This window comes from Centrocercus urophasianus, unplaced genomic scaffold (genome assembly GCF_019232065.1).
Source record: "Centrocercus urophasianus isolate 14NV4802_14NV808 unplaced genomic scaffold, USGS_Curo_1.0 seq_21, whole genome shotgun sequence".
NCBI classification, from domain to species: Eukaryota; Metazoa; Chordata; class Aves; order Galliformes; family Phasianidae; genus Centrocercus; species Centrocercus urophasianus.
The window spans coordinates 15,977,110-16,004,365 of NW_024884767.1; the positions used below are offsets into that span (position 1 = coordinate 15,977,110).

Genomic DNA, 27,256 nt, shown 5'->3' on the forward strand with positions numbered 1-27,256 from the left:
TAGATATTTGTAGACCTGGATCAAGTCCCCTCTCAGTCTTCTTTTCTCAAGGCTGAACAGACCCAGTTCACTCAGCCTTTCTTCATAGCAGAGATGCTCCAGGCCCTTCACCATCTTTGTGGCCCTCTGCTGGACTCTTTCCAAGAGATCCCTGTCTTTTTTGTACTGGGGAGCCCAGAACTGGACGCAGTACTCCAGATGAGGCCTTACCAGGGCATAGTAGAGGGGGAGGATCACCTCCCTCGACCTGCTGGCCATGCTCTTTTTAATGCACCCCAGGATACCATTGGCACTCTTGGCCACAAGGGCACACTGCTGGCTCATGGCCAACCTGTCATCCACCAGGACACCCAGGTCCCTCTCCGCAGAGCTCCTCTCTAGCAGCTCATCCCCCAGCCTGTACTGGTGCATGGAATTATTCCTCCCCAGATGCAAGACTCCACACTTGCTTTTGTAAAACCTCATCCGGTTTTTTTCTGCCCAGCTCTCCAGCCTATCCAGGTCTTGCTGAATGGCAACACAGCCTTCAGGCGTGTCAGCCAATCCTCCCAACTTCGTATCATCAGCAAACTTGCTGAGGGTGGCCACTATCCCCTCATCAAGGTCATTGATGAAGATGTTGAACAAGACCGGACCCAGCACAGACCCCTGAGGAACACCACTGGTTACAGGCCTCCAACCAGACTCTGCACCAACAACGACCCTCTGTGCTCTGCCAGTCAGCCAGTTCTCAACCCACCTCACTGTCCACTCATCTATCCCACACTTCCTCAGCTTTGTTATAAGGATGTCGTGGGGGACAGTATCAAATGCCTTGATGAAATCAAGATAGACTACATCCACTGCTCTCCCCCCACCCACCCAGCCAGAGACAACATCATAGAAGGCTACCAGGTTGGTCAAGCACGACCTCCCCCTTGTGAACCCGTGCTGACTACTCCTGATAACCTCCTCTTCTTCCAGTTGTCTGGAGATGACATCCAGTACAAGCTGTTCCATTACCTTTCCAGGGACAGAGGTGAGGCTGACTTGCCTATAATTGCCTGGGTCTTCCTTCTTGCCTTTTTTGAAGACCGGGGTGACGTTGGCTATCTTCCAGTCTTCAGGCACCTCCCCCGTCCTCCAAGACCTCTCAAAGATGACAGAAAGCGGTTCAGCAATCACCTCTGCCAGCTCCCTCAGCACCCGTGGATGAATCCCTTCGGGTCCCATGGATTTGTGAACATTGGTGTTGCCTAGGCGCTCCTGGACCACCTCTTCCCTGACAGAAGGGAGGTCTTCCGTTCCCCAGATCCTCTCACCTCCAGGGTCTCAGATTCCCAAGGGGGAGCTTTTTCACTGAAAACAGAAGCAAAGAAGGCATTCAGTATCTCCGCCTTCTCAGCATCCCCCGTTACCAGAACACCCCCGTCACTTAGCAGGGGAGCCACATTCTCCCTAGTCTTCCTTTTACTGTTAATGTACTTGAAAAAACCTTTTTTATTATCCTTCATCCCCTTTGCCAGATTCAATTCCAGGCGGGCTTTAGCCTTCTTTGTCGCATCCCTGCAGACCCTGACAACATTCCTGTATTCTTCCCAAGTAGTCAGACCCTTTTTCCACATTTCATGGGCCTTCTTCTTTCCTTTGAGTTTGTGCATGAGCTCCTTGCTCATCCACACAGGTCTCCTGCCACCCTTTCCTGATTTCTTCCTCACAGGGACACACCGATCTTGAGCTTGGAAGAAGAGCTGCTTAAATGCCGACCAGCTCTCACAGGCCCCCTTGCCTTCCAACACCCTAGCCCATGGGATAGCTCCAAGTAGGTCCCGGAAGAGATCGAAGTTGGCTCTCCTAAAGTCCGGGATAGCAATCCTATTTTTTGCTTTACTTCTTCCACTCAGGATCTTGAACTCCACCATCTTGTGGTCACTACAACCCAAGCTGCCCCCGACCATTACTTCCCTGACAAGCCCTTCTCTATTAGTGAGAATAAGGTCCAGCAGTACCCCTGTCCTCATGAAGGTCTATCACAGGAGAATGATGGACAGAACTAGGGGATATATGAATTCACCTTTTAGTATCTAATTTGCCTTGGGGACTGTGGTCTGTACATTGTCTTCTCAGCCCATAATCACTAAGCTGTGCTTCTTGAAGTATGTAGCGTTCTTAAAAAGTGAAAACTCAACTGAATGTTTGTTTCTTCTGTTCATAATCAAAAAGCTTCTTAGTTCCTTGCATTCTGTAGTGCTAACTCCTTGATTTTTGTATTAATGATTTGTTTTAGAAGTAAATAGTCATTTGAAAAGTGAAAATCCTTGAATTGCATGTGTAGTTTAATTTGTGTGGTGTGAAGTCAAGAATTTGGAAAACTTGGTGCTGAGGATAAGATCTCAATAAACTAGTAACTTTCATTTATCTGCTGATTTTACCTAGTAGTATTTAGTATTTGCTGATTTTGATTAGTAGTGTATTTAATGGTCATCTGATTTCAGTCAAGAGAGCTTTTGTGCTTGGGAAACTTTAGTTAAGGCGTAAGTTACTGTATTTACAGATAAACTAATCCAGTTTAATACAGATGTATTATATATAAGTCTTACCTTCAAGATTTTAAGAAAATACAGTAGAGGAAGGGGTATTATTCTTTTTGTGTGTTTTTTGTTTGTTTGTTTGTTTTTTCTTTCTGTTTTTGTTCTTTTCCTGTTCCTGCTGAAATAAAATCCTTAGTACAAAAGTTTAAAGTAGTTCTTTCTGGATGCACAGTCTGATATAGCTAATATAGAAAAAGCAGGAAAGATTTTTGTGCCTGAAATCCATTTCACAGAGACTCATTAGTAGAGGAGACAATTACAAATAAAATCTTTTATTTCTAGCTTTTCTGGTTGGACTCTTTAAAATTTCAGTTCTTAAGCAGTTTGGAGTCATAAAGTCAGAACAGCCCAGAGTGGAAAAGATTATCAGGTCCAGCCTTTCGTGGGAAAAGAGAGCCTAATTTATTCTTCCCTTTCCTGTACACGGTAATGGAAAACAATTAAGAAGAAGAAAAAAGAATGAAAAACTTCAAATCAGTTGAACCAGTTGATCCAGAATTATGAATTGTAACATATGAGCATATTTACAATAGTGCGGTGGAATTGGAATAGTTGCAGTCCATAAGGCCAGCAGTACCCTGCTCGGCATCAAAAGAGGTGTGGCCAGCAGAGCAGGGGAGCTGATTGTCTCCCTCTGCTCCTCACTCAGGAGGCCCACCTGTACTCCATCTAGGTTAGGCTCGCTAGAACAAGCATCACAGAATGGAGATTGAAAAGGATCTCAAAGATCATCTAGTTTCAACCCCCCTACTATGGGCCAGGTTGCCAACCACTAGACCAGGGCCACATCCAGCCTGGCCTTGATTGCCTCCAGAGATGGGGCATCCGCAGCCTCTCTGGGAAACCTGTTCCAGCATGTCACCACCCTCTGTGTGAAAAGCTTTCTCCTAATATCTAACCTGAATCTTCTCTGTCATAGTTTAAAACCATTTACTCTTGTCCTATCACTACCCACCCTCATAAACAGTCGTTTACCTTTAGTGGCTCTTTGTTGGACTTGTTCCAAGAGTTCTGTATCTTTCTTGTGCTGGGGGCCCCAGACCTGGACACAGTACTCCAGGATACAGGGCCTTACAAGAGCTGAGTGGAGCGGGACAATCACCTCCCATTCCCTGCTGGACACTCTTTTAATGCAGCCCAGGATATTGCAGCCTTCCAAGCTGGAAGTGCTCACTTCTGGTTCATATCCAGCTTCTTGTCCATCAGAACCACCAATTTCTTCTCTGCAGGTCTGCTTTATGGAGTTCTTCCCCTGGTCCAAAAGGATGTAGAGCTGTTGAAATCATTCCAGAGATGGGCCACAAAGATGATCAGAGAACTGGAGCACCTCTCCTGTGAATAGAAGTTGAAGGAGTTGAGGGATTGCTCAGTTTGAAGAAAATTCTAGGGAGACCTCTGGGGAAGCATTGCAGTACATCTGGGGAGCTTAGAAGCAGGAGTGAGACTGATGTTTCCTATAGTGTGATGGTGATAGGACAAGGGGGAATAGCTTTAAACTAAAAGTAGGGATGTTAGATGTTAGAAAAAAAAATTTATTCAGAAGATAGTGAGGCACTGGCACAGATTGCCTGGAAAACCTGTGGTTGCCCTGATCTTGGAAGTTGTTCAAGGCCAGGTGGGATGGGGGCCTGGGCAGCCTGGTCTGATGGGTGGCAACTCTGCCTGTGGCAGGGGGTTGCACTTGTGTGAGCTTCAACCCTTCCAGCCTATTTATGGTTTGTTACTTCAAAGTAAAAACAACTAGCTTACAAATCATACATAAAAGAAAAATTCTTGTATGATTGTACCTGTCACTGAAATAAAATTGGGTTGCTAAAGCTCTGCAGAATGTGGTCTGGCTAAGAGACAGCTTTATCTGATAGATGACTTTTGCTGTTCTGAGTATTGCATTTTTGACGTTTCATTGTAGTCATTTATCAGTCTAAGTGAATGGTTATGCTGTAGCCAGAGACTGACATTAAAAAAAAACTATTTCTGGAAGATATGATAAGGCCATTAATGATGAAGATAAACAGACTCTTACTTGGGATGTGGCCTAGAGGCCCGGGAAGCCTTTTGGTACCCACTGTGAGGGCAAAAGGGCCACCAATACTACCTGTCACTCAAATAGCTGAAGTAGGAGGCACTGGCACCCGGAAGAGGATGGGATGTGAGAGTGGAACATGAGTTGTTTTTTTTATTTGTTTTGTAGAAGTGTGCACCCTCTAAGCCTGCCTTTTAGCCATGGAAAAAGGAACCTGAAATTTAGAACGTGTTTCGTTAAATATACGTTTTCTTCAGCATGTGCTGAGAGATACTTCACTTTTAGGCTTAGGAAGTGGGATTAGAGAGGGATCTGAGGGGAAAAATGTGTTGGACATGCAGAAGGATGTGCTCCTGTACACTTTGCAGAAGTTAAATGTGGTAAGTATTGGACTCGCAGCATCTGAAATTTATCTGTCATGGGCAAGAGGTCAGAGAAAATACGTGCAAAAAACATGAAACCAGCAAGATCTTGTCTGCCTAGCTTGTGTGCCTGGTCCTGTGCACACTTGAAAGTAGTGAACGACTTTGACAGCACCTGCGTTCCCCCTAGTGGCTGATTTTGATTACTGCTTCTCTAATGAGCCAATTTGTGACATCTGCAGAACACTTACCTCTTTTACACTGTGGAATCAGCCATGATTTCAAATGCTTTCAGGTCTTTCATGTGCTGGAGTTAGCTGTAGGTCTGTGATTGGTGGGGGCTTTTGATAGGATGGCAAAAATAGGAACAAAAATAACTTAAGTGCTTTCATATTTACAGTAGTGGTTGGATTAGCAGCATCTTTCCTGTTCAATGTTTGCTATGTTCTTGTTTTAAGAACTGCATGCTTTTGTTTCTCAAAGTAAATAAGATATTTCCACTACTGAGTGTGTTTATTTCCCACTGTAGTAACGACTGACCAGTTTAAAGTAACTTATAGTGCCAGAGTTATCATCCTTTCTTAGTATTAGCTGGAGTCATTCAGATGCATGTCTGAACATAACAGGGATCACGTTGCCTTGCTGTCTTTTGCAATTTTTGTGACTGTTAAAAGATTTGGTTTTCTGTTTTCTACTGACAGTAGGGATTCAAATTCCCTACTGCTTCATTACCTTAGAGTTTCAGAGAATCTTCAGACAGTGATTTCTTTTTTTAAAGTCTTAAACTACACTCTTGCAGTAGGAGTGTCAGATGTGAAATCACCACTTTGTTGTGTGCTTTTTCACTGTTTGACTGGAGATTTCTTGGATGCTGTTTATAGCCATCTTGCTCTGTGCATGGACTCACTAATATAAAGAACTGCAGGGAGGAAACAGATGTTGATTGTTTCATCCATATTTCTGTCTCCCATGGTCCACTGATGCCTTAATGGAAAACATACCTTCTTAGAGAAACATAGGCTTTCAGGAAAACAGAGTTCACACAGACTCATTCAGGATGTCTGCAGCAGATAATGAACAGTGACTTTTTCAGAAGTTGAAGCAAGAGGGGAGATGGAATATTGCAGCCATTTACAGAAGGTAGTTATTTGACTTTTCTTTGTTATTGTTGTTAGACTTTCCAGGAGCAGTCAACCATCTCCCCATCCCCAGGAGGCCTTTCATCCATGTACATATTGAAAACTGTCAAGCTACGTGTTGTGATTTAACCCAGTAGCAGCTCAGCACCCCGTTGTTTTCTGTTTTCCCCTGCAGTGGAAGAATGGAGAAAATAAAATAATAAAAAAATTAAATTAAAAAAAAAAAAACACAAAAAACACTTGTGAGTTGAGATGAAAACTATTTACTAAGACGAAAAAAGAAAGAGGAATAAAGGATTATAGTTATCAAATTGCAGAATCATAGAATCACCAAGATTGAAAGAGACCTCAAAGACCATGTTGTCCAACTATCCATCTACCTTCAGTATTTCCCCACTAAACCATGTTTCTTAGTACAAAATGTAAGCATTTCTTGAATGCCTCTAGGGACGGTGACTCAAGCACCTTCCTGGGCAGCCTGTTGCAGCACCTAACCACTCTTCTGGAGAAGAAATTTTTCCTAATATCCAACTTGAACCTCTCCTGATACAACTGTAATCTGATTCCCATCTTCCTACATCCTCCATTCAAATTGTAGAGAGCTACAACGTCCCCCCCTTGAGCCTTCTCAGAGTAAACAAGGCCAGCTCCCTCAGCCACTCCTCCCAGTACACGTACTCCTGTCCGTTCATCAGTTATGTTGCCCTTTTCTGGACGTGCTCCAGAGCCTTGATGTCCTTCTTGTAGTGAGGGGCCCAAATTATAATTATTGCAAATACATATATATGTATGTATGTATATACACGCAAAGCAAGTGATGCTAGCTGCTGACTGATGCACAGCTTGTCCCCAAGCCGTGCCTGCCCCGTGGCCAACTCCCTTCAGTTTTCAAGTTTCTTTTGTATGCTGTCATGTGGCATGGAGTATTCCTTTGTCTAGTTTAGGTCAGCTGTCCTGGTTCTGTCCAGCACTGGTCAACTGCAACTGAAAAAAAAACCTCACTGGTGTGTTATCAACGTTGCTTTTCTCTTAAAGGCAAAATGTAGCATTTATACCAGACACTGTGAAGGAAAGATCAACTGTCTTAGATTCACTAAGCCGTCTTCTTGAACAGAGAGGCAATTATTTGCTGTTATTGCTGACAGCTGATTGTCTAATCTGTTTTAGTGTCCAATCATGGAAATAAGCTATATTTCAATACTTTTTTTTCTTACTTTAGAAATCTTAACAATTTTTGAGACAAATTGTCCAGTCTACCACAGAGATGATGGAACCATTCTCTTGCTTGTTGCCCCTTTTGATATTCCTTTTTTTGTTTGAAATTTTTCTTTGAGTGTTTCCATGTTCTCTAGAACTCAGTGCTTTCCTACAGGCACTTTAAAATTTTCAGATTTTCTTGAAGACTTCTTCTAAGGCTTCAGCTTAGTAACTGATGTCCTCATCAGTTGAGGAGTACTGTTTTATGTTTTGCACACTCCATTCCTTTGTATGTGTCCTGATGTTATGATTGCCTGTTTTCATTGTAGGGTCACTTGTGAATACACTCTGTAACCACAACTCTGTAACCACAAATGAACTCTAATCCACATTTAAGACTTGATAGACTTTTTTTTTTTTTTTAAACAGTAGTAATTCCGTGGAAGGCCTGAATATAATAAATAGAAGGCCACCCTTTGAGCCTGCTGTAAAATTATGGTTTACTTGTATCTCTTTCAGGACTGCTGTTTCAGTGCCATGAGTTTTTTTCTTCACTGAACTGAAAAGAAAGGGTCTTCCTACCTGAGTCAGAATATAGATTAAAAAAACATTTCCTGCAGCTAGTAAATGATGTGTACAGACTATAATCAATCTAACATTTGTATTTGTAATTCTTTGTAAGTATGCCATTTGAAAAGCACATTTGTAATTTGGTCTAAGAAATGAGTACTTATGATGTATTTTGTTGTTGGTTTTACTAATATGACTTATTAATATTGTCAGCTGTTGTGTGTGAAGATTTTTGTGACTAATCAAGTTGGGGGCAACTTGTAGAAGTGTCATGCATTGCATGCTATTACCTTCCTTTCTTTTATGAGATATGTTAATAATAAAATAATGATGTCTCAAATATGATTACTTTTGACAAATAATGTTTTCCCTTTCTTTACAGATATTTTCCAATTTATCCCTGAATGAGCGCTGCCTTTCAGCATCATTAGTTTGTAAATATTGGCGTGACCTGTGTTTAGATTTTCAGTTTTGGAAACAGCTGGATCTGAGTAGTCGCCAACAGGTATGGAAGCATCATTGTGGAAAAAAAGTTTTGCTTTTAGAACTTGTACTTCTGATCAAAGGTGAAAAAAAAAAAAGAAATCCATTACAGGTTGATATCTGCATTTTCAGTGATTTTCATACTAGAGGCTGAAAAAGTTTGAACGCGTAGATTAACTTCCTTAACCTGTCTTCTTAACTTCCTTTGGTAAATATCAGTTACTAAACAGCATGAGATGAGTGTTGTTTGAAATGGCTGTGGTTACCTATCTCTGTTCTACATGAAGCAATGGTACTTTCATCCCTAAGAACTACCATATCTTTCAGTTGAAAAATGTAATGATGCTTCAGTTTGAACAGTGATTTTTCAACTGGTATGTTTACCTATGCAAGTTTTCCTTCATTTCTCTATGACTCTCTTCCTACCAATAAAACAACAGATCTTGGTTTTTTGAGGTCTTCAGAGTATCCTAGAGATGATAATTCTGGGGTTCTTACAGAGCCTAGACTTTTCTTTGGAAAAGCTGTTTAAGGATACCTGTTTTTTATTTGTACACCCTTTCTAGGCTTTTTGTTACTTTATTACACATTACACTTTATCTACACATCTGTAGAACAGTATCTTGAGAATTCTGTGTAGCTAGCAGAAACATGGGAGGATCCCATGTCAAGATGTTCATCTATTCTGAACACAAAGATTATATGTGGGATATTACTTTCAGATCATCTGTTTATAGGAAACCATATGTTTCCTATGTGATCTTGTTTCTAGAGTTATTAGTTAACTAATGTATTTCTAAACCACTACAGAAAATTAGATTGTCTGTTTTTTTGTCGATTGACTCCCAAGCTCATACACACCAGAGATACTGTGTATCAAATCACTTCCCTCTTCATTGTCTAATTTTATTTCTATTTGCTAAGTATTTATACCTGTTATATGTGTTAGGATCTCACTGAACTTTATCATGTATGGCGTTGCCCTGGGAAACCTGTACTGTCAATTCTTCATTGTATTCCTAAACCAATGTAAACAGAAATTGTTATCCCTCTCATTGTATGGGAAGGGTTTGGTGGCTATTTTTGTGAGATGAGGCAGAAGAACAAGGTATTTCTTTTTCTGTTTTTGTTTTTGAAATTTATCTTCTATAATTTTGGATTTAGACTTCTACAATATTGGACTTAATAGTAACAGCAAACAGTCTGAGTGCAGCAAAGAGTTTGTTTCTTAGCCACAAAAGAGAGAAAAACAGAACAGAATTGTGTTCTTTTCTGTTGCCCTGTCCTCTCATTTGCACTAAATGAATAAGCATTCTTGTATGTTTTTGTTAGATTTTTTTAAATTCAACTTCTTTTTTAAAGCAAGATGATTTAATGCATTTAATCTTACTTTCTGTGATTTTTTTTTTTGTCTTGTATTGACTTATGTGCTTCAGAATGAAGTCTGTGCTACTTTTCTTGCCTTGTTTGTAGTACTCTCATCTTTTAATATGGTTGGCATGTTATTTAACAATGTGTGCAGGTACAAAGCAGATGCTTTTGTTATTCAGAGCTCTGGGAATATAATGCATGCTTCTTTGATTTAATGGTCTTTCCTCTGTTAACATTTAAATATACAAATATTCACTTTAAAACTGAGCAAATAATAGGAGGAAACTTCTGTTCTTGAATTACTTTTCTTACTGTTGCATCCTTTGCTTTTCTTCTCTTTTGTTCGTTGGTACCTTGAGTTACTGTTTTATGTTGTTGAGATGCTCGCTGTTACTTGCATCACTTTTTATTTGTTGGTTTGGATGATTACCAAAGCCGGAGTGAAAACTTGTTGCGTTCCAGAGACATATAAACCATATACTCACCTGTAAATACTATCTTAGCTAGAGAAGAGCAAGCAAATCCTTCGCTTTTAAAGGAAGAAATTCACTTTCTTTGGAATGTGAAATGAGCTGCTAATCTTATTTTCTCCAAACATTGGAGCAGAATTCTTTAAAATTAACAGTAAAACTGGTCACAGCAATATGTTCTTTATTTTCAAGAAACAAATCCTTTTATTATTTTAATAGCTTATGTAAATGCAGTAGATTTTATTTTAATGAAATAGGAGATACTTACAAAAGGAGTTAAATTTAAATGTTTGATTTTTGTTTGCAGGTCACTGATGAATTGTTGGAAAAGATAGCATCAAGAAGCCAGAATATTACTGAAATCAATATTTCTGACTGCCGCAATGTATCCGATACAGGAGTTTGCATATTGGCATGTAAATGTCCTGGACTGCTAAGGTATACTGCTTACAGATGTAAACAGCTTTCTGACATCTCTATCATGGCAGTTGCCTCTCAGTGTCCTCTTCTTCAGAAAGTACATGTAGGCAATCAAGACAGACTCACTGATGAAGGTTTAAAGCAGGTAATATCCGTTCTACTTTTTTTTTTTTAATCTTAGTCTTTTGACTTTGTCAACTATAAAAATGAATATGGAAGAATGTTTGTGAAGATATAATTAAAATCAGATGACCTCTTTTACTTTAAAGATCTGTATAAGGTCATATATTTAAGTACCATACTATCCACTTTGTTGTGCTACAGCTTACCTCAGGCTGGTGGGATTTTACCATATCTGTACATTGTTGTAATGAGGCAGTTGAGATCTTCATTAGGCAAAGAGGAAGTTTTCATGAGTTTTATCTCTTCTGTTAAAAAGACTGTTTAGTGTAAGTTGTGAAGTAGTTATCTTTAATTAAATATCCTTCAATTGTCTAGTGAGTGGGCATTTTTAGTTGCTTTAATATGTCCTACAATTTAGGTCTTAAATGCTACTCATCTTTTTGTTGATTGCAGTCTCATTGTGTCATGTGTGTATTTATACTCTTTCTTGTTTTCATATAGTAATAGTACAGACTGCAAATAGAGATGATTTTAAGGGGAATGCAGGAATTAAACGAAATCTTAACTACTGTCACTTTCTAGTTCAGTTAAACATTGTTTTTCCTTTATTTTTAAATACTTGCTCTGATTTCATTAATTACAGCTGGGTTCAAAATGCAAAGAATTGAAAGACATTCATTTTGGTCAGTGTTACAAGATCTCTGATGAAGGAATGATTATTATAGCTAAAGGCTGCCTGAAGTTGCAAAGAATATACATGCAAGAAAACAAATTAGTAAGTATATGTCAAGCTTTTTTTCCTCATGGCATTGTCATTGTCAAAGCTTTCCCTTGCTTTTTGTTAGTTTAATACCTTGGTCTGTTTAAGCATTTCACTGCCAAAGAACATCTACAATCTTCTTTTAGATAAGAAAATGTAGATTCTACAGACATAGCTCAGAAGGTGACTCTGAGTACATGTTAAACTAATGCTGTTTCAGACACACAATAACTAGCTTTTTGACAGGACATTCCAGTAAAAGCATTGGGTAGATATTTCCATGGGAGAAAATTTAGTACATATCAATACATATATACATATGTATATATACACATAATACATATATAGTACATATCATACATATATCAATATGTTTTTCTACAGTGCAGTGCAAATTTATACAGACTTAAAGATTTCAGTAGGTTGTGTTGTTGACTACAAATAAAACATACATTATCTTTTCTTGAAATATGTCACTTTTTCATCAGGATGCAGTAGAGTAGTGTGCCTGTGCTGGTAGAATTGTTAGTAGTGTTGAGGAGTACTGTAAGTGTCTTGCGTCCTAATCACAGTGAGTGAGCTCTGAAGAGATGGTTTCTAAAGCTCAAGGCCAGTTTCCATTAAGTGGTATACTAAAGCATTGGCTTTGTTCGCTTATATATTTATTTTTTTTTTAAGAATGCAAGTAGAAAAGTTTGCTTACATCTGAATTCTTAACTTTCAGTGTTGTAACCTTAAGTTTGAAAACTGGTGAAGTGGAACAAATTAATTTTCTTCTTTTTACAATTTTGCTTGTAAGCAAAGTGTACTTTGTACTCTGAGTCATTTGATGTGTTGTCTCAAATCATCAAACACAATGCTTAAGATGTTATGAAATTTGAGAAGAGTTCCTCTTTTAAAAGTAGCACTTCTTTTGTTTTCACCAAATTGTAGGTATTTGAGAGATAGCAGATAATAGCCAAAACAGATCTCAAAAACAGCTCAAAGGGAAAAAAAACAGTAGTGTTCCTAGTTGCTTTCCTCACTCCAGTTAAAAAAGGAACTCTTTCAGTACTGTCAAAGTAGGTCCTTGTAAATCTATCATCTATTCTCAAATGGATCAAGTATTACTGTTATTATTTCAGCACTTCTAAAGGCTTGTCAAGTAGTTATCAGAACTCAGGTTTTGCACAGTTTTTTTAATGAAAGTATTAATTTTAAATTTTATTTAAACTGCTGCCCACTATGTTTTGGCAGAGTTCAATTTAGCTTTGTAAAGTCCAAATTCATCTCTTTATCAGTTGTAAACATGAAATAGACTGCATTATGAATTCCAGGAGATTGAATCTCTATAATAAAGTATTCATAGATGATTCCACCAGGTGACAAAACCACTAAAACTGCCAATCTTTTCACTTTGTTGGGGCAGGGTATTTTCAAATCTTTCTGTTCAAGAACCTCAATCTCATAAGATGAAGAAAGACAAATTGTATTTGTTTCTGTAAATTGATGATATATTACTTTCCCACTTTCCATAATTAAAAAAAGAAAGAATTCCTTAATATCATATAGTTAGCTTTAAAGAGAATAATGTTTGGTTGTAAATGCTAATCCACTACTTGCTTTGTTAATTTCTGTGCTTTTTTTTTGTTGTTGTTTTTGACTGTCTTCTAAAACAAAACCACTGTTAATAGTTGTTGTGATACATCTTGTTTCCTACTCTTATGTGAAGAGGATGGTTTTGGAAGGAGTGGGTATATTCATTCCTGAACTAAACAATAATTTTTTTTGAAATCTTAATATTCTATGGCAAGAAGGTGTCCTTGACATACAGCCTTGGTTTGTTTGCATGAAGTACATAGATTGTTGGATGTTTTTTCTTCTTTTTAAATCTTTTAAAATTAATTCTTCTGTTACTTCTGGATATTGTGTCTATGTATTATGTTTTACATTTTCTTCCTTTTTTTCAGAGGTGCTTAAAGTCATGTGTATCTTATGGGCAATTTTTAGTAATTTTAAACTGGAGCACATTGTAGATGGTACATGATGGCTGCGTTTTCATATAGGCTTGTCTCAGGCTAATGGATTTTATACTTCAAAAATACATCTATCAAGAGGCACACAGCAGCTAAATAATGCCTTTGTAAGTGTTAGTTTGCAGTGAAAGGTGGATTGGTGAACACCATTCTGTTGCTTTAGCTGTTGCTAAGTAACTCCACTACCAAAATGCTGAGCAGAAACACAGAAAGAATTTGTGTTCTGATTGTTTAATATACTAGAATTTCACAGAAAAAAATAGATCCTTTTTTTCCTTTGAGATACTGACTACATAATGATAATAAGTGAAAGCTATAAATAAATAAACAGTTTGAAAGAATTGTGAAGAGGAAGTTAAATAAGCTTACAATATAAGGCTGTTGTTTATGCCTTGTATTTCTTCAAAACTTTTTTTTTTTTCCCCTCTATCCTTTCATAGGAAGAGTAATTGTATGCAAAACCTTTCTGACGCCTACTGGCTGAATGAGGAACCTAACAAAAATTCATGAGCCTTCTGAAGTATGTCAGTTAAGTTATTGTGCAGTCAATGAATATGCAGATGTTGTAAATGAGATGTTTATAAACAGGCTATCACACTAAAGAAGAATGGATAGAAAACTTACCCTTGTCCTAGGCTTGCTGAGAAGACTCCAAGAGGAGCAGTATCCAAAAGAGATCCTTCCCTTGTGGTAGCTCTTAAATGGGTCTAGGAGAGGTGGAGCCAGGCTCCGCCCCTTCCGGTACCACAGGTGAATTGCCTTCAGCTGTGCTCTCAGGGCTGACTCAGTGCTCACCTCAGGTGATCAATCACAGATTCAGGCCGTGATTCAGCAGTTTCCACACAGTTATTTTTCCTTGCCTGTTCTCAAAACAGTCTGATATAATCAACCTACCTCACAAAAGATCAGTGTAAAGGGAGGAATAGGCAGTGCTAAGAACCCTCCTAACCTCTTAAGTTTTGTTGGATTTAATGTTTTATATTCACTGGGATTAAATTTTGCAAGTATAAGTTTCACATTTGCCTCGTATGAATGATTGATGTGAATGAAGATGGTGCAAGATGAATTGGTAAATTTTATTGTTAGCTTTTTGTTTCTTTCTGCTAAACTCTTTTTACCTTTCACTATCGAGGAAAAAGTACTTGGCTCCTGTTGAAGAATCAGAGAACTGCTCCATATTTACATACAACATTCAGCCTGAGAAATAACATGATGGATGAGCTCTGAAAGGTTTTGTGATTTCTTTGTGGGAGATGCAAAGTTAGTGACTACAGAGCCTAAGTAGAAGATGTGTCTCCGGAACAATTTCATTATAAGCCATGTTTAAACTCTCAATTTTGTCATTCTGAAAAGACTTCAATTTGATAGCCATATTTTAGAGATGGGAAAAATCTTTCTCTTCGTAACTATGTTGATTCTTCACAGTGATTTTTTTTTTTTTTTTTTTTTTCTTAACATAGTGACTTAATGGCTAAAATTATACTAACAGTGGTTGCCTATGCCTAGCAGGTGAAAGTTATAGATTTGTACCTTCCTACTTCACGCAGTGTCTGTTTTTTGATTGTTACTAGGTGAACTAGCTTTTGAAGGATAAAGGAAATGCAGATGAGGATTTAGATGTTATGAGAGGTTGACAGCTTTCCTACTACTGTTCATTGTTCCCTCACTGTCTTTTATTTTTTAATTTGGTTAGGGGTAGATAGGAAATGATACTTGAAGCTACTACAGTTGGAATTCTGATGACATTTCTCCCAGCCCAATAACAGGGTCTTTTAAAGTAAATGGCTTAAAGATAAATGATTTGTTTGAGACTTCCCAAATACTTTCATTAAAGCAGTTGTAGTGTATTAGCCACACTTTCAGTTGCTTGTTTATTTTCTGGCTCTGTCCAGGAACACTGTCTACTCTGAGTAGAAAGCAGCTTGCTTTTCCATGTGACAGAATTTTGCCTTATTGGCCAAATCGGTGTTTTCATGCTCCATATATATGAAAACTTACTATAATTAATTTATAATAATTGTTATAATAAATATTTTAAAGATGATTTCTTAATGCTGTTTTTAAAGATAGTACTTTATTAGTAATTAAAATATAATTTTGTGTTAACTATAACCATTATGTTTGAGTGAACCTATTATGCTTAAGATGTGTAAAAGACTTCCTTCTAAAAAAATCATTAAAAATAAAACGGAAGGTGTTTGTTTTTGTCTATCTTACACCGAAAAGGTAAGTAATTTGGCAATAAATACGATACTTCGTATTCACCCGTAGGTGGCGATATTGACTCTGTATAGGACTTCAAACCCTCGATACCGGGCATTACCAACACAAAGCAGATAATTTCTGAATGCTGTGCTGGTACTGCATAACCTATTTTCTTTTTGCTTCGGCTGTCAGGATCACTGTTTAAGTAGTTCTTAAGTGTCTTCAGAATGTTGGCAACTGGTTTATAGTAAAGCTTAGTCAAGTATATAGTATTTGACTTTTGCAGTACATTTATGTGTATTGTTACTGAAGTACTTCAAAAGATTTCTAATGTGTAGTTCATTAAATATTCATGAAGAGGAAGAAAAGCATTGGGTAGAATTTTGGGATGTTGTGGGATATTTTATAATATTTTAAAATGGAAGAGCGTAGGATGGACATGCGTACATCTATGCCAGATATACTGAGTGTGTATTGAATTAATTGAAACTAACTGCTTCTGGAGATTCTAAGTGAAACCCTAAAGAAAGCCAGTTGTTCCTTTTTCACCTTTTCCTAGGCAAGAGCACTTTCTGCAGTAATAATGCTGGTTTGAACCAGTGCCTCCTTCAAGGTCAGCATCTTCGGGGGTGGCGTAGTTAGGAATACAAAACAGGAAACTTCCGGACAACTACTGACTATCTTAATAGTCAGTAATCTTTGAAAACAAATGATACCGCATCTAATTAACTACATTACTTTTATGCACTTCTATATGGATTTTATTATTATTTTTGTGTTTACATTTGTTTGAAAAACAAAAGTACCTGGTTAGGTTGTGTGTGGTGAGTTAAAAGCAGTAGTTGAGAAACATAAACAAAAAAACCCAAAAAACTGTGAACTTTTATATGAAATTAGATATCATACCACTAACAAGGCTTTATGTTACTGCTTGTGATAGCTACTGCCTTTATCTAGGAGAAACGTTTTTTTTTGCCTTAGGTCAACATAGTGACAAAAATTTAAAGATTTGGGTACAAATATAAAGGACAGAAATAATGTGAAAAAGGCAAAAGCAAATGGCAGTCGCTGTATTTTAAATATCAGTCAGTTTTTCTGCTTCCTGCATAAATATTGAGAGACGTTGTGTATTGCAAATTAAACACATACCAAAAGCAATGGAGATACAGAAATGAATGGTATTTGTAGGATATTTCTGTATTTATTGGGCATGCGGTGTAATTTTGGTTTGTTTTTGTCCTGTTTGACTTTTTTTTCCTAGTTTGTTTTTTTCCCTTTCATTTGATTGTTTGTTTTTTCAGCTTTATTAAGTGCTTAACATAGAAAAAAAAATCAGTATTCAGCTCAGAAGATACTTACACAGTTTACTGTTGTAGTATTTTGTTTAACTTGACCTGCTTATTATGTAAGAAGAATGAATGCAAGTAAAATGAAATTAATATTAAGTTGCAAGAGCACTTGACTTCAAAAGAGGCGTTTATTGTAGCAGTAAAACCTCTGCAGTAATATGTAATTGCTATAGTGAAAAAGATGTGTATGGTGAAATTATGTTTCTTTTCATGGATTCTGGTAATTAATAGATTTTACAATCTAGTCTGATTACTAAAATTGTTACTGAACTAAGCAAAATATTTTATTTTCATTTTGTAGGGTAGATGTATGTACATTTTTATGGACATAATAGATTTTAATTAAACTGGAGTAGGCACTTTTTTTATTTGCTTGGGTGTCTTTGTTGTTATTGCTGAATATATTATTTAAGCTTTTAACATGATTAAAAAAAAATTATGGCCAGGGATTGGTAGCTGGGTACGGAGCCTCTAGGATTGCTTGATTGTATTTAATTGCCATTTTAGTCAAGTAACCAGATGTTATTACCTGTGACTTCTTTGGTCATAGAAATTTTGTGATACTGCAGTAAGAAATCTTTTCATTAAAAATATGAGCTTTAATAGAATGTGTTATCTAAATTGAGTTGTGCCAGAAATTTCCAAATTTGTTTCTGTAGGTTTTTTCTGTTTTTTGTTGTTGTTGTTGTTTGTTTGTTTATTTTTCAGTCTGGCTATATCTTGTGACAGAGGAGAATACTGACAAACTTCAGATGAATGACTTGTAGTTCTTCACTTGCTAACTTTTCATCTTGATCCATGTTGTTCTTGGTAAAAAATATTCAGTCATATACCTGAGGATAAGTAATAAATCAAAATTGATAATATTTCTTCCAGTGAGTTGTGATGCTTCTTGCTGAAAGAGACAGCAAGTGTGATGTTGTGAAGCAGATCCTTAAAGCTGTCAGTTTCATTATTTTAAAATACTGGTAATTTGCATCCATCAAAGATGATACAAGTCTTTTATTTGTTGAGGACAAAGACAATATTATGTTAAAAAACAAACAAACAAAAAAACAGCAGACAAGAATTTTTGTTTACATCATCTATTCTGACAAATTTCATCTCAGCTTTTTATCCTTCCTTATGAAGCTAGAAAAATGAACATGTTGAATTTCTGACACTTTGTTTCACCAGAGAACCTACGTGTAGCTGTACATAAAACATGAAGTAAGAAAGCCCAAACCTTACATGTTGTTAGGTATAGTGGGGAAGCTCTAGCAATTTCCATATTTCCTTGACACAGTAGCCAGTATCTGCAGACAGAACAATATTCATGGTCTCCGATGGATATCATCAACTGCTCTTCCAGTTGGTTGTGTTCATCAGAATATTAACATTGTTGGCATATATCTAAAGGGCATGAAGGATGAACTGCAGAAATTGTCCTAAATACTGTCTTTTTCAAGACAGGATTAAATTGCTTAACTTTTGAACTACAACATCACAGCACCAGATACGTAAGTTTTTATGTTCACACTTTTGTTGTAGAATTATTATCTGTAACTACCACTGTTTTTTATGTTCCACTTCTACACAGTCATCTAGAAATTCCAGCCTTAGTTGCTATAAAATTTTCAATTGTCTTTCAGTTGTCATTCTTTTAATCCAGAATGCTAATGGTTAAGAAACTATTATTTTGTGGACTTTTAACCATGGATACTGTCCTACTTAACTGTATCTAATTTTGAACAGCTTTGCCCCAGTTTTTCGAGGTTCCTTAGCTTAGTACCCCCCCACACCCTTCTTGTGTTTTGCATTTTAACTTTTTATTCTTTTAGTTTTCACAGTTTTTGTCCATTTGGACAGGCATAATGACTATTCTGCATGGTGTGGTCTTGCACCTGTAACTGTTGTTCGGTCTCCTTGCACAACTGTGTCCCCATATCTTTTTTTTTTTTTCCCAGTAAAGTTTATACCTTCTGCTGGTACTATTCAGAAGTCATTTTGTAAAACTATTAAATTATTTTAAAACATTATTTTAGTAGTTCAGGAAATAATATATAACTGTCAGGCATGTTAACTTAGGAGTGCATGCTCAGGAGTTGGACTTTATGATTCTTGTGGGTCCCTTCCAATGTAGGAAATTCTGTGATTCTAGACTGACAATGGAAATGATTTGCTGAGAAAAGATTGTGCTGGCCTTCCATCTCTAACTGATACGATAAATATAGAAGAATGAAGTAAGCATGTTTTCTTTATAAACTGTGAAAATGTAAAAGTAAAAACAAAAGAACCCCGTGTTACAAAATTGTAACAACAACAACAAAAGACAAAGTATGAATTGGAAATGTTTATTTGCCTTTAAAATATTTTTCTGCTTAGATATAGAGAATATTTAAACTAAAAAGGCACACAATGATATTTTAAAGGGTAAAGTAAAAAAGGTTGGTACTGATAATATTATATAACCTGAGCTTAAATATCATAAATGTACTGATACTTGGAGGCCTAATTTATGTAAGAACTAAGAGTAAGTTTGTTTCTGATTGGTTTCAGAATGATTAATTGAGAATGAAACAAAAATGTACTAATAAGTGCTCTGAAATGAACTTACCTTGCTGATTATGGCTGAAAGTAAAAGGCTACCTTGATTGTGTCACTTGATATTTGTACAGCTCTTGAGAGCTGAATTCTGTGGAAGGTGGAAAAGCATCTGTGAGTCTCTAACATTTTTACAGTGGTACTGTTACAGGTGTAGCTGTTAATCAGCTGTTGTCCTTGTTAATGCAAATGTCACATTCCCAAAGAAGGATTTGTTTCCAGGACTTCTGATAGTCTGTAATTTTGCACCAGGGAGGAGTTAGCCTGTGTGCAGATTGCTACAACAACATAACACTTGCAGAAATTGTGTTTATTTTGTATGGAAAATCTGCATTGCCTGCTACTCTTGATACATCTTTGCAGTTATTTTTTGAGTTTCCAAACCTGTTAATGTTTGGAGATATTTTTTTTTTTTTCATCTTCAAAAGGGACTACTGTGAAAACAATTTAATGATTTCCTTTACAATCATGTTTGAACTTTTTAATTCTTTAACTTTTTTTCATATTTATATGTATACTTAAGTAGTAAATAGTTTTGGGATGTATTGCAGTCACCTGAATTGTTTGTTTTGGCTTATTTTTTGAGGGAGATAGGGCAGTGTTCCTTACATTACTTCAGATAGCTGTTAATATTGTGCAGCCTCTAGAAAATAGCAAGGACTGCTTAAGGATAAACAGAAAACGTATACTTCGTAAGATGTAGAAGAGGTTTGTATCATTGAAATTGGTTGATTTTAATGCATACTGTATGTAAGTAAATTACAGAGTTCCCGTTATTTGAAAATGTGAATTTTTAGAATGAAGTAGCGTTTGAGAATTTCTGTGTTAGACATTTCTGAAGAAAATCTTAATGGTGGCTACTTTAGAAGCTTCTTTTTTGTGCTTCAAAACAGCTATGCTTGGTACCATTTTCTTCTGGCTTTAGGACTGCTCATTGCATCTCAGACTATCTTAGAAAATTACTTCTTCCTTTAAAAGCTATTATCATGCTAGTCTTGTTTTTCTTTTTTTTTTTTTTTTTTTTTTCCATGGCTTAAGTACTTTTGCACTGTAGAATGCTTTTCAGGCTCATATTGCTCATTTGTGATACGTACTCCAGATTTTGAAGTATTTGTAACAAATTTCCATTAACTAATGTTGCAGTATGTTTAAATGGAGTAGAAGCAGTATGCCTTTGAGTTAAAATCAAAACAGAGAATTATTTATTGTCAGAAATGTAACATGAGGTACAGTTTTCTGGGTTTTTAAAGAAGTTTTATTAATGGAGTATAGGTTTGACTGTCTAATTTCTTGTGCAGGTGTGAGCCTTATCTGTGATACCACTGAGTTAAGATAAAACTTTTTTTCACAATATGTAGATGTGTATATTTTCCTTCTACTGTTTTTCTACCGTAGGAGTTTTATCTCTCTTGAGAAAGGCATTGCACATAATCTATTACAGAAGGGTTACCATAGCTGACCTTTTGGTTTCTTCAGTTGTGATACAAGTGCTCACTGAAATGATATAAAACTCATGGGACTCCAGTGCTTGTACAGATAAGTGGCTGCTTTCTCTTGCTAGTAGAAAATATATCTGAGCAGTGAATTTTAAACTTGAATGGTGATACTTTCATAGTTGTGGTATTACACAAATGAAGACAACGCGATCATTCTTTAAGTGAAGTTACTTTTTTGGTGCAAGGTAGCAAAGTTTTGTGATTATATCTGGTAGGGCTGTGATGTCCTGTCTCTCCACCATATTACTCATCTTTGGGGTGTGTGAAATAATCTGGAAATTCAAACCTCTAACTTGGAAGATAATTTCATGTCTTTTTGTTGCAGGAATATTTCAGGTAACATGGCAGTAGTTTACTTTGATTTTCATGCAGTTAGCAGTTTAGTCATGTTACTGTGTGGTGCTATTTAACTGGGTAACATACATGGAATTTTGTCTCAGTCCCAGAATTAAAATATCAGTGACATAAGTGAAATGTGGTGGGAGTTGAAATCTGTGATTGATGAGTCACAGTGGATAAGTCTGGTCTCAACAGGGACAGGCTGGGCACGTGAGGGGGCTGGAGGATGGCTGTGTGTAAGGGAGGGGTGGGGCTGTATGGTTCCTTGCATTAGCAGTGACATGGTTGAGAGGATCTGGGTAAGGAACAAGCAAATACGTTGAATGTCACTGTGGGAGTCTGCTATAGGCCACCCATGCAGGATGACTGTAGCAATGAATTATTCTGTAAGAAACTAAGTTCTTCTGGATGATTTCAGCTTGCCAAACTTTTAACTGGGAATACCATACAGCTGGTGAAAATGGATCCAGAAGATTCCTACTACAGCTTGATGATAGTTTCCCGGTGCAGATGCTAACAGAGAAGACTAGGAAAGGTGCTCTCCTGTTTCTAACTTGTGAACAGAGAAGATCTTATCAGTGAAGTGATTACTGACCATAGAGATCACAAGTAGTTGAATGTAAATTCTTTGGTGATAGGAGAAAAACTGCCATGAATTCTTTTACTCTGGGTATAGACAGAACTGTCTTCATTCAAGCTTTTCAGTGGACCTGTTAGTTATCACGGTCACCTGGGAAGCTGCTGGAAGGCACTGAGGTCCATCAGTGCTGGTCACTTGTTAGGTACTACCTCTCAAGCGTACAGGAGCGAGCAATTCCTTGTGAACCTACTGAGGTTCAGCATAGCAATGTGCACAGTTTTGCACATGTGCTGAGGTAGTCTCAGATAATGTATACCAGCTGGGAAAAGAACTTCTGGAGAGTAGTCCTGCTGAGAAGAAATTAGGGGTCCTGGTTGATGAAAAACATAACATCAGCCAGCAGAGAGGGCTTGCCGCCCAGAATGCCAGTGATATAATGGTTCCATCAGAAGAGAGATGATTGTCTCTCTCTACTCTGCCCTTGTGACGGCCCAGAAGGAGTACTCTTTCCGACACAGGGGGTCCCAACACAGGAAGGATGTGGAGCTTTTGAAGAGGGTCCAGAGGACAGTGCCATGAAGATGATGGGCTGGAGCACCACTCCTATGAAGACAGACTAAAGGAGCTGGGCTTGTTCAGCTTAGAAAAGAGAAGGCTGCAGGGAGACCTCATTGCAGCTTCCAGTATTTAAATGGAGTTTATAAACATGAGGGAAACAACTTTTTACATGCGTAGATAGTGATAGGACAAGGGGAAGTGTTTTTAAACTAAAGAAGGGAGATTTACATTAGATGTCAGAGGGAAGATTTTTATTGAGAGAGTGGTGAGGTGCTGGACAAATTGCCCAGGGAGGCTGTGGATGCCCCATCCTTGGAGGTGTTTAAGGCCTGGTTAGATGGGGCCTGGGCAAACTGCTTTAGCATGATCAAGCAGTTGGCAACTGTGCCCATGGCAGTGTTGGAACTTCGTGATCCTTGAAGTAATTCCCTTCCAACCAAGCCATTCTATGATTCTGTAAATTTCAAAATGTAAGAAGTCAAGCTGGTGGGACAGAAAGTTGACTTGGAAGAACAGAGACCTTACTGTTCTTGATCTTAGGAAAATAAAGTGTATGGACACTGGAAGTGAGTGAGGTAGAGAGATATGGAGGATTACAGATATGATGTTCACCATTGTAGGGAGAAAATTTGTGTGGTTAAAGTTCTGTTAAAACTGAGGGGACAATTGTGGGGGACAATAAAAAGGGCATTTAAAATTTTATAAAGAGTGAAAGGAAGACCAAAGATGACATCGGTCTGTTACTTGGAAGAGGATATTTATCTCATATTGACAAAGCAGAGACATTTAATGCATTCTTCAGCTCTGTCTTCAAAACTGATGATGGGCTCTGGGACCACTGGAGCCTTGAATATGAAGGGCTGTGACGGTGTTAATGATGAACTCACAGCCAACTCTGAATGTTTTCAGGATTTGTGACTGAGCAGTGCCACAGAAAGGGATCTGGTGGCTCTGGATAACAGCAAGTTGAATATGAGCCAGCAGTGTGCAGTGGCAGCCCAAAAGGCCAGCTGTACCCTAGGGTGCACCGAACCCAGCACAGCCACCGGGAGAGGGAGGGGTTGTCAACTCTGCTCTGTGCTGTAGGGCCTCACCTCCAGCACTGGGTGCAGGTTGGGTGCCTGTCTTGCTCCAATTAATAGGAGGGAGAGGAGGTTCTTTTATTATCTATATACCCGGCGTGAGATTAAGAAACAACGGTTCAAATGTTGGTCTGACCAGTTTATTATAAATCTTAATTGGGGAAATGGAGAGGAGGAGGACGGACACTATTATGAATTAAGGTAATGGGAAAGGGAAGGAAGGCAATAGAAAAGATAGGAAAGAAGAAGCAAGGAGTCTTTATCTCTCTTAAGAGAGAGATAGTCACCAGCATGGATCCAGCAAGGTTCATAGTTCAGTCATTGATATTTGGTAGTGGTGGGTTGTGGGGCATTGTTGTTCTGTTAGTGACTACAAGGGTAGCAACAGTGGTGACCATGGCGATGATGGCCCCTTTTCAACGGTTTCAAAGTGGTCCAGTCAGCTCCCTTTGGGGTGACAGCTCAAATCCAAAGTGGTTGAGTCAGCTCTCCTTGGAGTGGCAGCTTCTGGCTCTGGGATCTCAGCAGAAACTCCTTTGTTAGCCTTGCCAGCAGATGAGAGGGAGCAGCAGGGAGGTGCCAACTTGTATCTTGCCTCCAAGGATACAGTGGCATCATCACCCAGTCTCCCACAGCAAACAGGAGTTATTTGGTCACTGTCTAGGTCTTCCACCAGTAAACTGTCCTGAGCACTATCTTCTGAAGGCAAACAGCTCCAAAGATGTAAAACTGTCCACACAGTTATGCTGATTGCCACACGGCAACACCCATCTCTCATCTCCTAGAGTCTTATCACAAGAAATACCTCAGAAAGCATGCTTTGAGCCTAAAAGCAAAGAAGGATTCATACAGTGTCACAATGTAAGAAGGGCATAAAACTTAAAAAGTGTTCTAAGGATCGCTGCAAAGATGGTGAACCACCCAGAGGGGAATTTGTGTGAGGAGCTGCAGAGGCCCCTTGTGTTTGTTCAGCTCAGAGTATGGGAGCTGAGGCTCCCTCATGGCGGCTGCGGCTCCTCACATGGAGTGGAAGGGCAGTGCTGAGCTCTGCTCTCTGTGGCAGTGACAGGGCCTGAGGGGATGGCATTGAGATGTGTCAGGGGGGTATTAGGGAAAGGTTCTTCACCAGAGAGTGTGGACATGGCCCTGAGTGGCCAGAGCTCAGTGTTTGGACAGTGCTCTGACAAAGAGTTTGAATTAGGGTTGGTACTGTGTGGAGCCAGGGGTTGGCCTCTATCCCTTTGAGTCCCTTTCGACTTTGGGTTTTCTGTGTGTCTTTGATCATCATGTAGATGATTGTTTTCCTCTCCTGTAAAGCCATCTCTACTTGTACTGAAAAGTGTTATGTAAAAGAATGAGCATCCTGTGTAGATAGGGAGAGATACTGTTATTCTTTTGTGTTTTCTCTTTATACATTTACGTATAAGTAGGAATTTGGTCAGTGATAGCTTTTAATGTAAGTGTGACTTTGACCTATCTGTGTATTTACATCTTCCCTAAAATAAAATAAAATCTTGTTGAGGCAATGTAAAAAGTGTCTGTGTTAATGAATAGCTTTTGCTTTTACAGTAACTTGGCATTTATATAATAATAGAGTTAGAATCCTTAGAGTAGGAAGGGACCTCTGAGGGCCATCTGTCCCACTCCCCTGCAATGAACAGGGACATCAAAGCTATATCAGGTTGCCCAGGGCGTTATCCAGCCTCACCTTGAAAATCTCTAGGGACTGTTTGCTCTAATCCTATGAAGATGATGGTAGTATACTTTGTTCATAAAGCTAGACACTTTTAGAAAATTGAGAACAGGAGCATAAGGGTAGTTTGTTAGTTTTTTGTTTTAACTAATTTTAACTGTGCATTGTAATGAGGAATAACAAAATCCAGATACCTATTTTTAGCATTTTCATCAGATCTAGGCTACTTATTTAATAAAACAGAAAAATGTAAATGGTGGTGTTGTTATAAACTGTTTTCATTGTTTGTGAGACGTGGATATTTTCATGTGTGTAGAACTATTTCCACTTACTCCTGGTCTTGAATTGCCTTGATGATGAATGAGTTATAAGTAATATAATGAGTTATAAGTAACCATGATCGAGATAGAACAGTTGAAAATTTGGTATTTGTGATAATACAGGTTTGAGCTAAAGAGCGTTGGTTGCAAATGATTCGGATGCTACTGGTTGTGCAGAAATTTTTGTAATATGTTGCATATAAAAATGCTCCACTGTTTTTAGTGTATTATTTGAAGAGCAAGGATTCAAAAATTTCATTCTCCAATGATATGGGGTTTATATTTCGAAGGAAAATTTGCGAAAAATAAAAATAAGTTGTGTCCAGTAGTTCAAAAATAAATTTTAATAGATTATTCTTGAATTAAACATGCTTTGCCTCTTTCTACTGCCAGTACTTTGAGGAAGCTGTCCAATGAAAGAAGTTAAATTTAGCTTCATAAAAAAAAGCAAAGGCAGATTAAAGATTTATAAACTTTGGCACATGATTTTGTTCTCCAACTGTTTCTTTCACCTGTAAATGTTGCTTATATCATTCTTTATGCTGGTATTCTATGACTATGTTTGTTAGGACAATTGTTACTTACTGTTCATCGCAGCAGAGTGCAATTATTTTTCGTCTGTCTAATTCTTCAGAATAATTGTTTCTGACAAATCTTACTATTTTACTGTCTTAAAAGTAGCGTTCAATTCCTCCAATTTGTGAAAGTGAATTCATAAGTATATATTTGAGGTGAGCACTGAAAATTATTTTTCTCTACTGAACTACACTGAAAAGGGGAAGAAAATAATTATTGCTGCTGTTATTATTTTTAACATGTTTGTAGTTGTATTCAGAAGATTTATGCTTATGGTTTTGCTTAATTTAAGCTTGTTGTCCGGAAAAGTTAAATGAGTAAGTGTAAGACGTAATTGCTGTTGTATGCCACAAATCAGTATTTTTGGAAAAACAGCTGTGATTTGGAAAAAAAAAAAAAAAAAAAAGTTACTAAATATCAATTCATTTAGTTTTGGCATCTGTGCATTTTTTTATTAGCTGCACAACAGTGCAAGTATTTAAGACCTTAAGTTTTCCATTGCTTATAATTTTCACTCCTTGGTTACTTTGAACAGAAATTTCCCTGCGATTTCTACGCAAGATCTTTTGCTTAGAAAAGTTTGGAGTAAAAAAAAAAAAAAAAAAAAAAAAGCAGGGGAGAGGGAGGAATATGCTTTAATCTTTGCATGTAAATTGGAAAACAGTCAGCTTTTTTATCCTTGATTTTCCCCAAACTGAATTTTTGGAGAGAACATCTCCAAGATATGAAGTATGCGATTTACTTTTTATTTGCCTTCTGAGAACTGTAGCTTGCTTGTATTCAAACCAAGGTTTGAAAGGAAAGTAATATTTTTATTTTCTGCCTGCATTGCCTGTGTTACAAGTCCTTCAAGAAGGACTACTTAGATAGTTTGTACAGCAATGTATCATGGCAAGGTGTAAGTATAATGTGGATATTTTCTATTGGGAGGAGCTGAGATGTTATGGAAGACTACTTGAAATTGCTCTGCCA

At 37.6% G+C, this 27,256-nt stretch overlaps 1 protein-coding gene across 1 annotated transcript in view; it reads left to right on the top strand.

Annotated features, from left to right (window-relative positions):
* Positions 1-4,928: 4,928 nt before the first annotated feature.
* The window catches only part of FBXL17 (F-box and leucine rich repeat protein 17), a 264,239-nt gene continuing 241,911 nt past the window's right edge, over positions 4,929-27,256 (top strand). Inside the window, exons 1-4 of the mRNA XM_042822768.1 lie at positions 4,929-4,973; positions 8,244-8,366; positions 10,493-10,750; positions 11,372-11,503. Of these exons, the coding sequence (XP_042678702.1) occupies positions 4,929-4,973; positions 8,244-8,366; positions 10,493-10,750; positions 11,372-11,503 (558 nt within the window). The remainder of the gene's footprint in view (positions 4,974-8,243; positions 8,367-10,492; positions 10,751-11,371; positions 11,504-27,256) is intronic.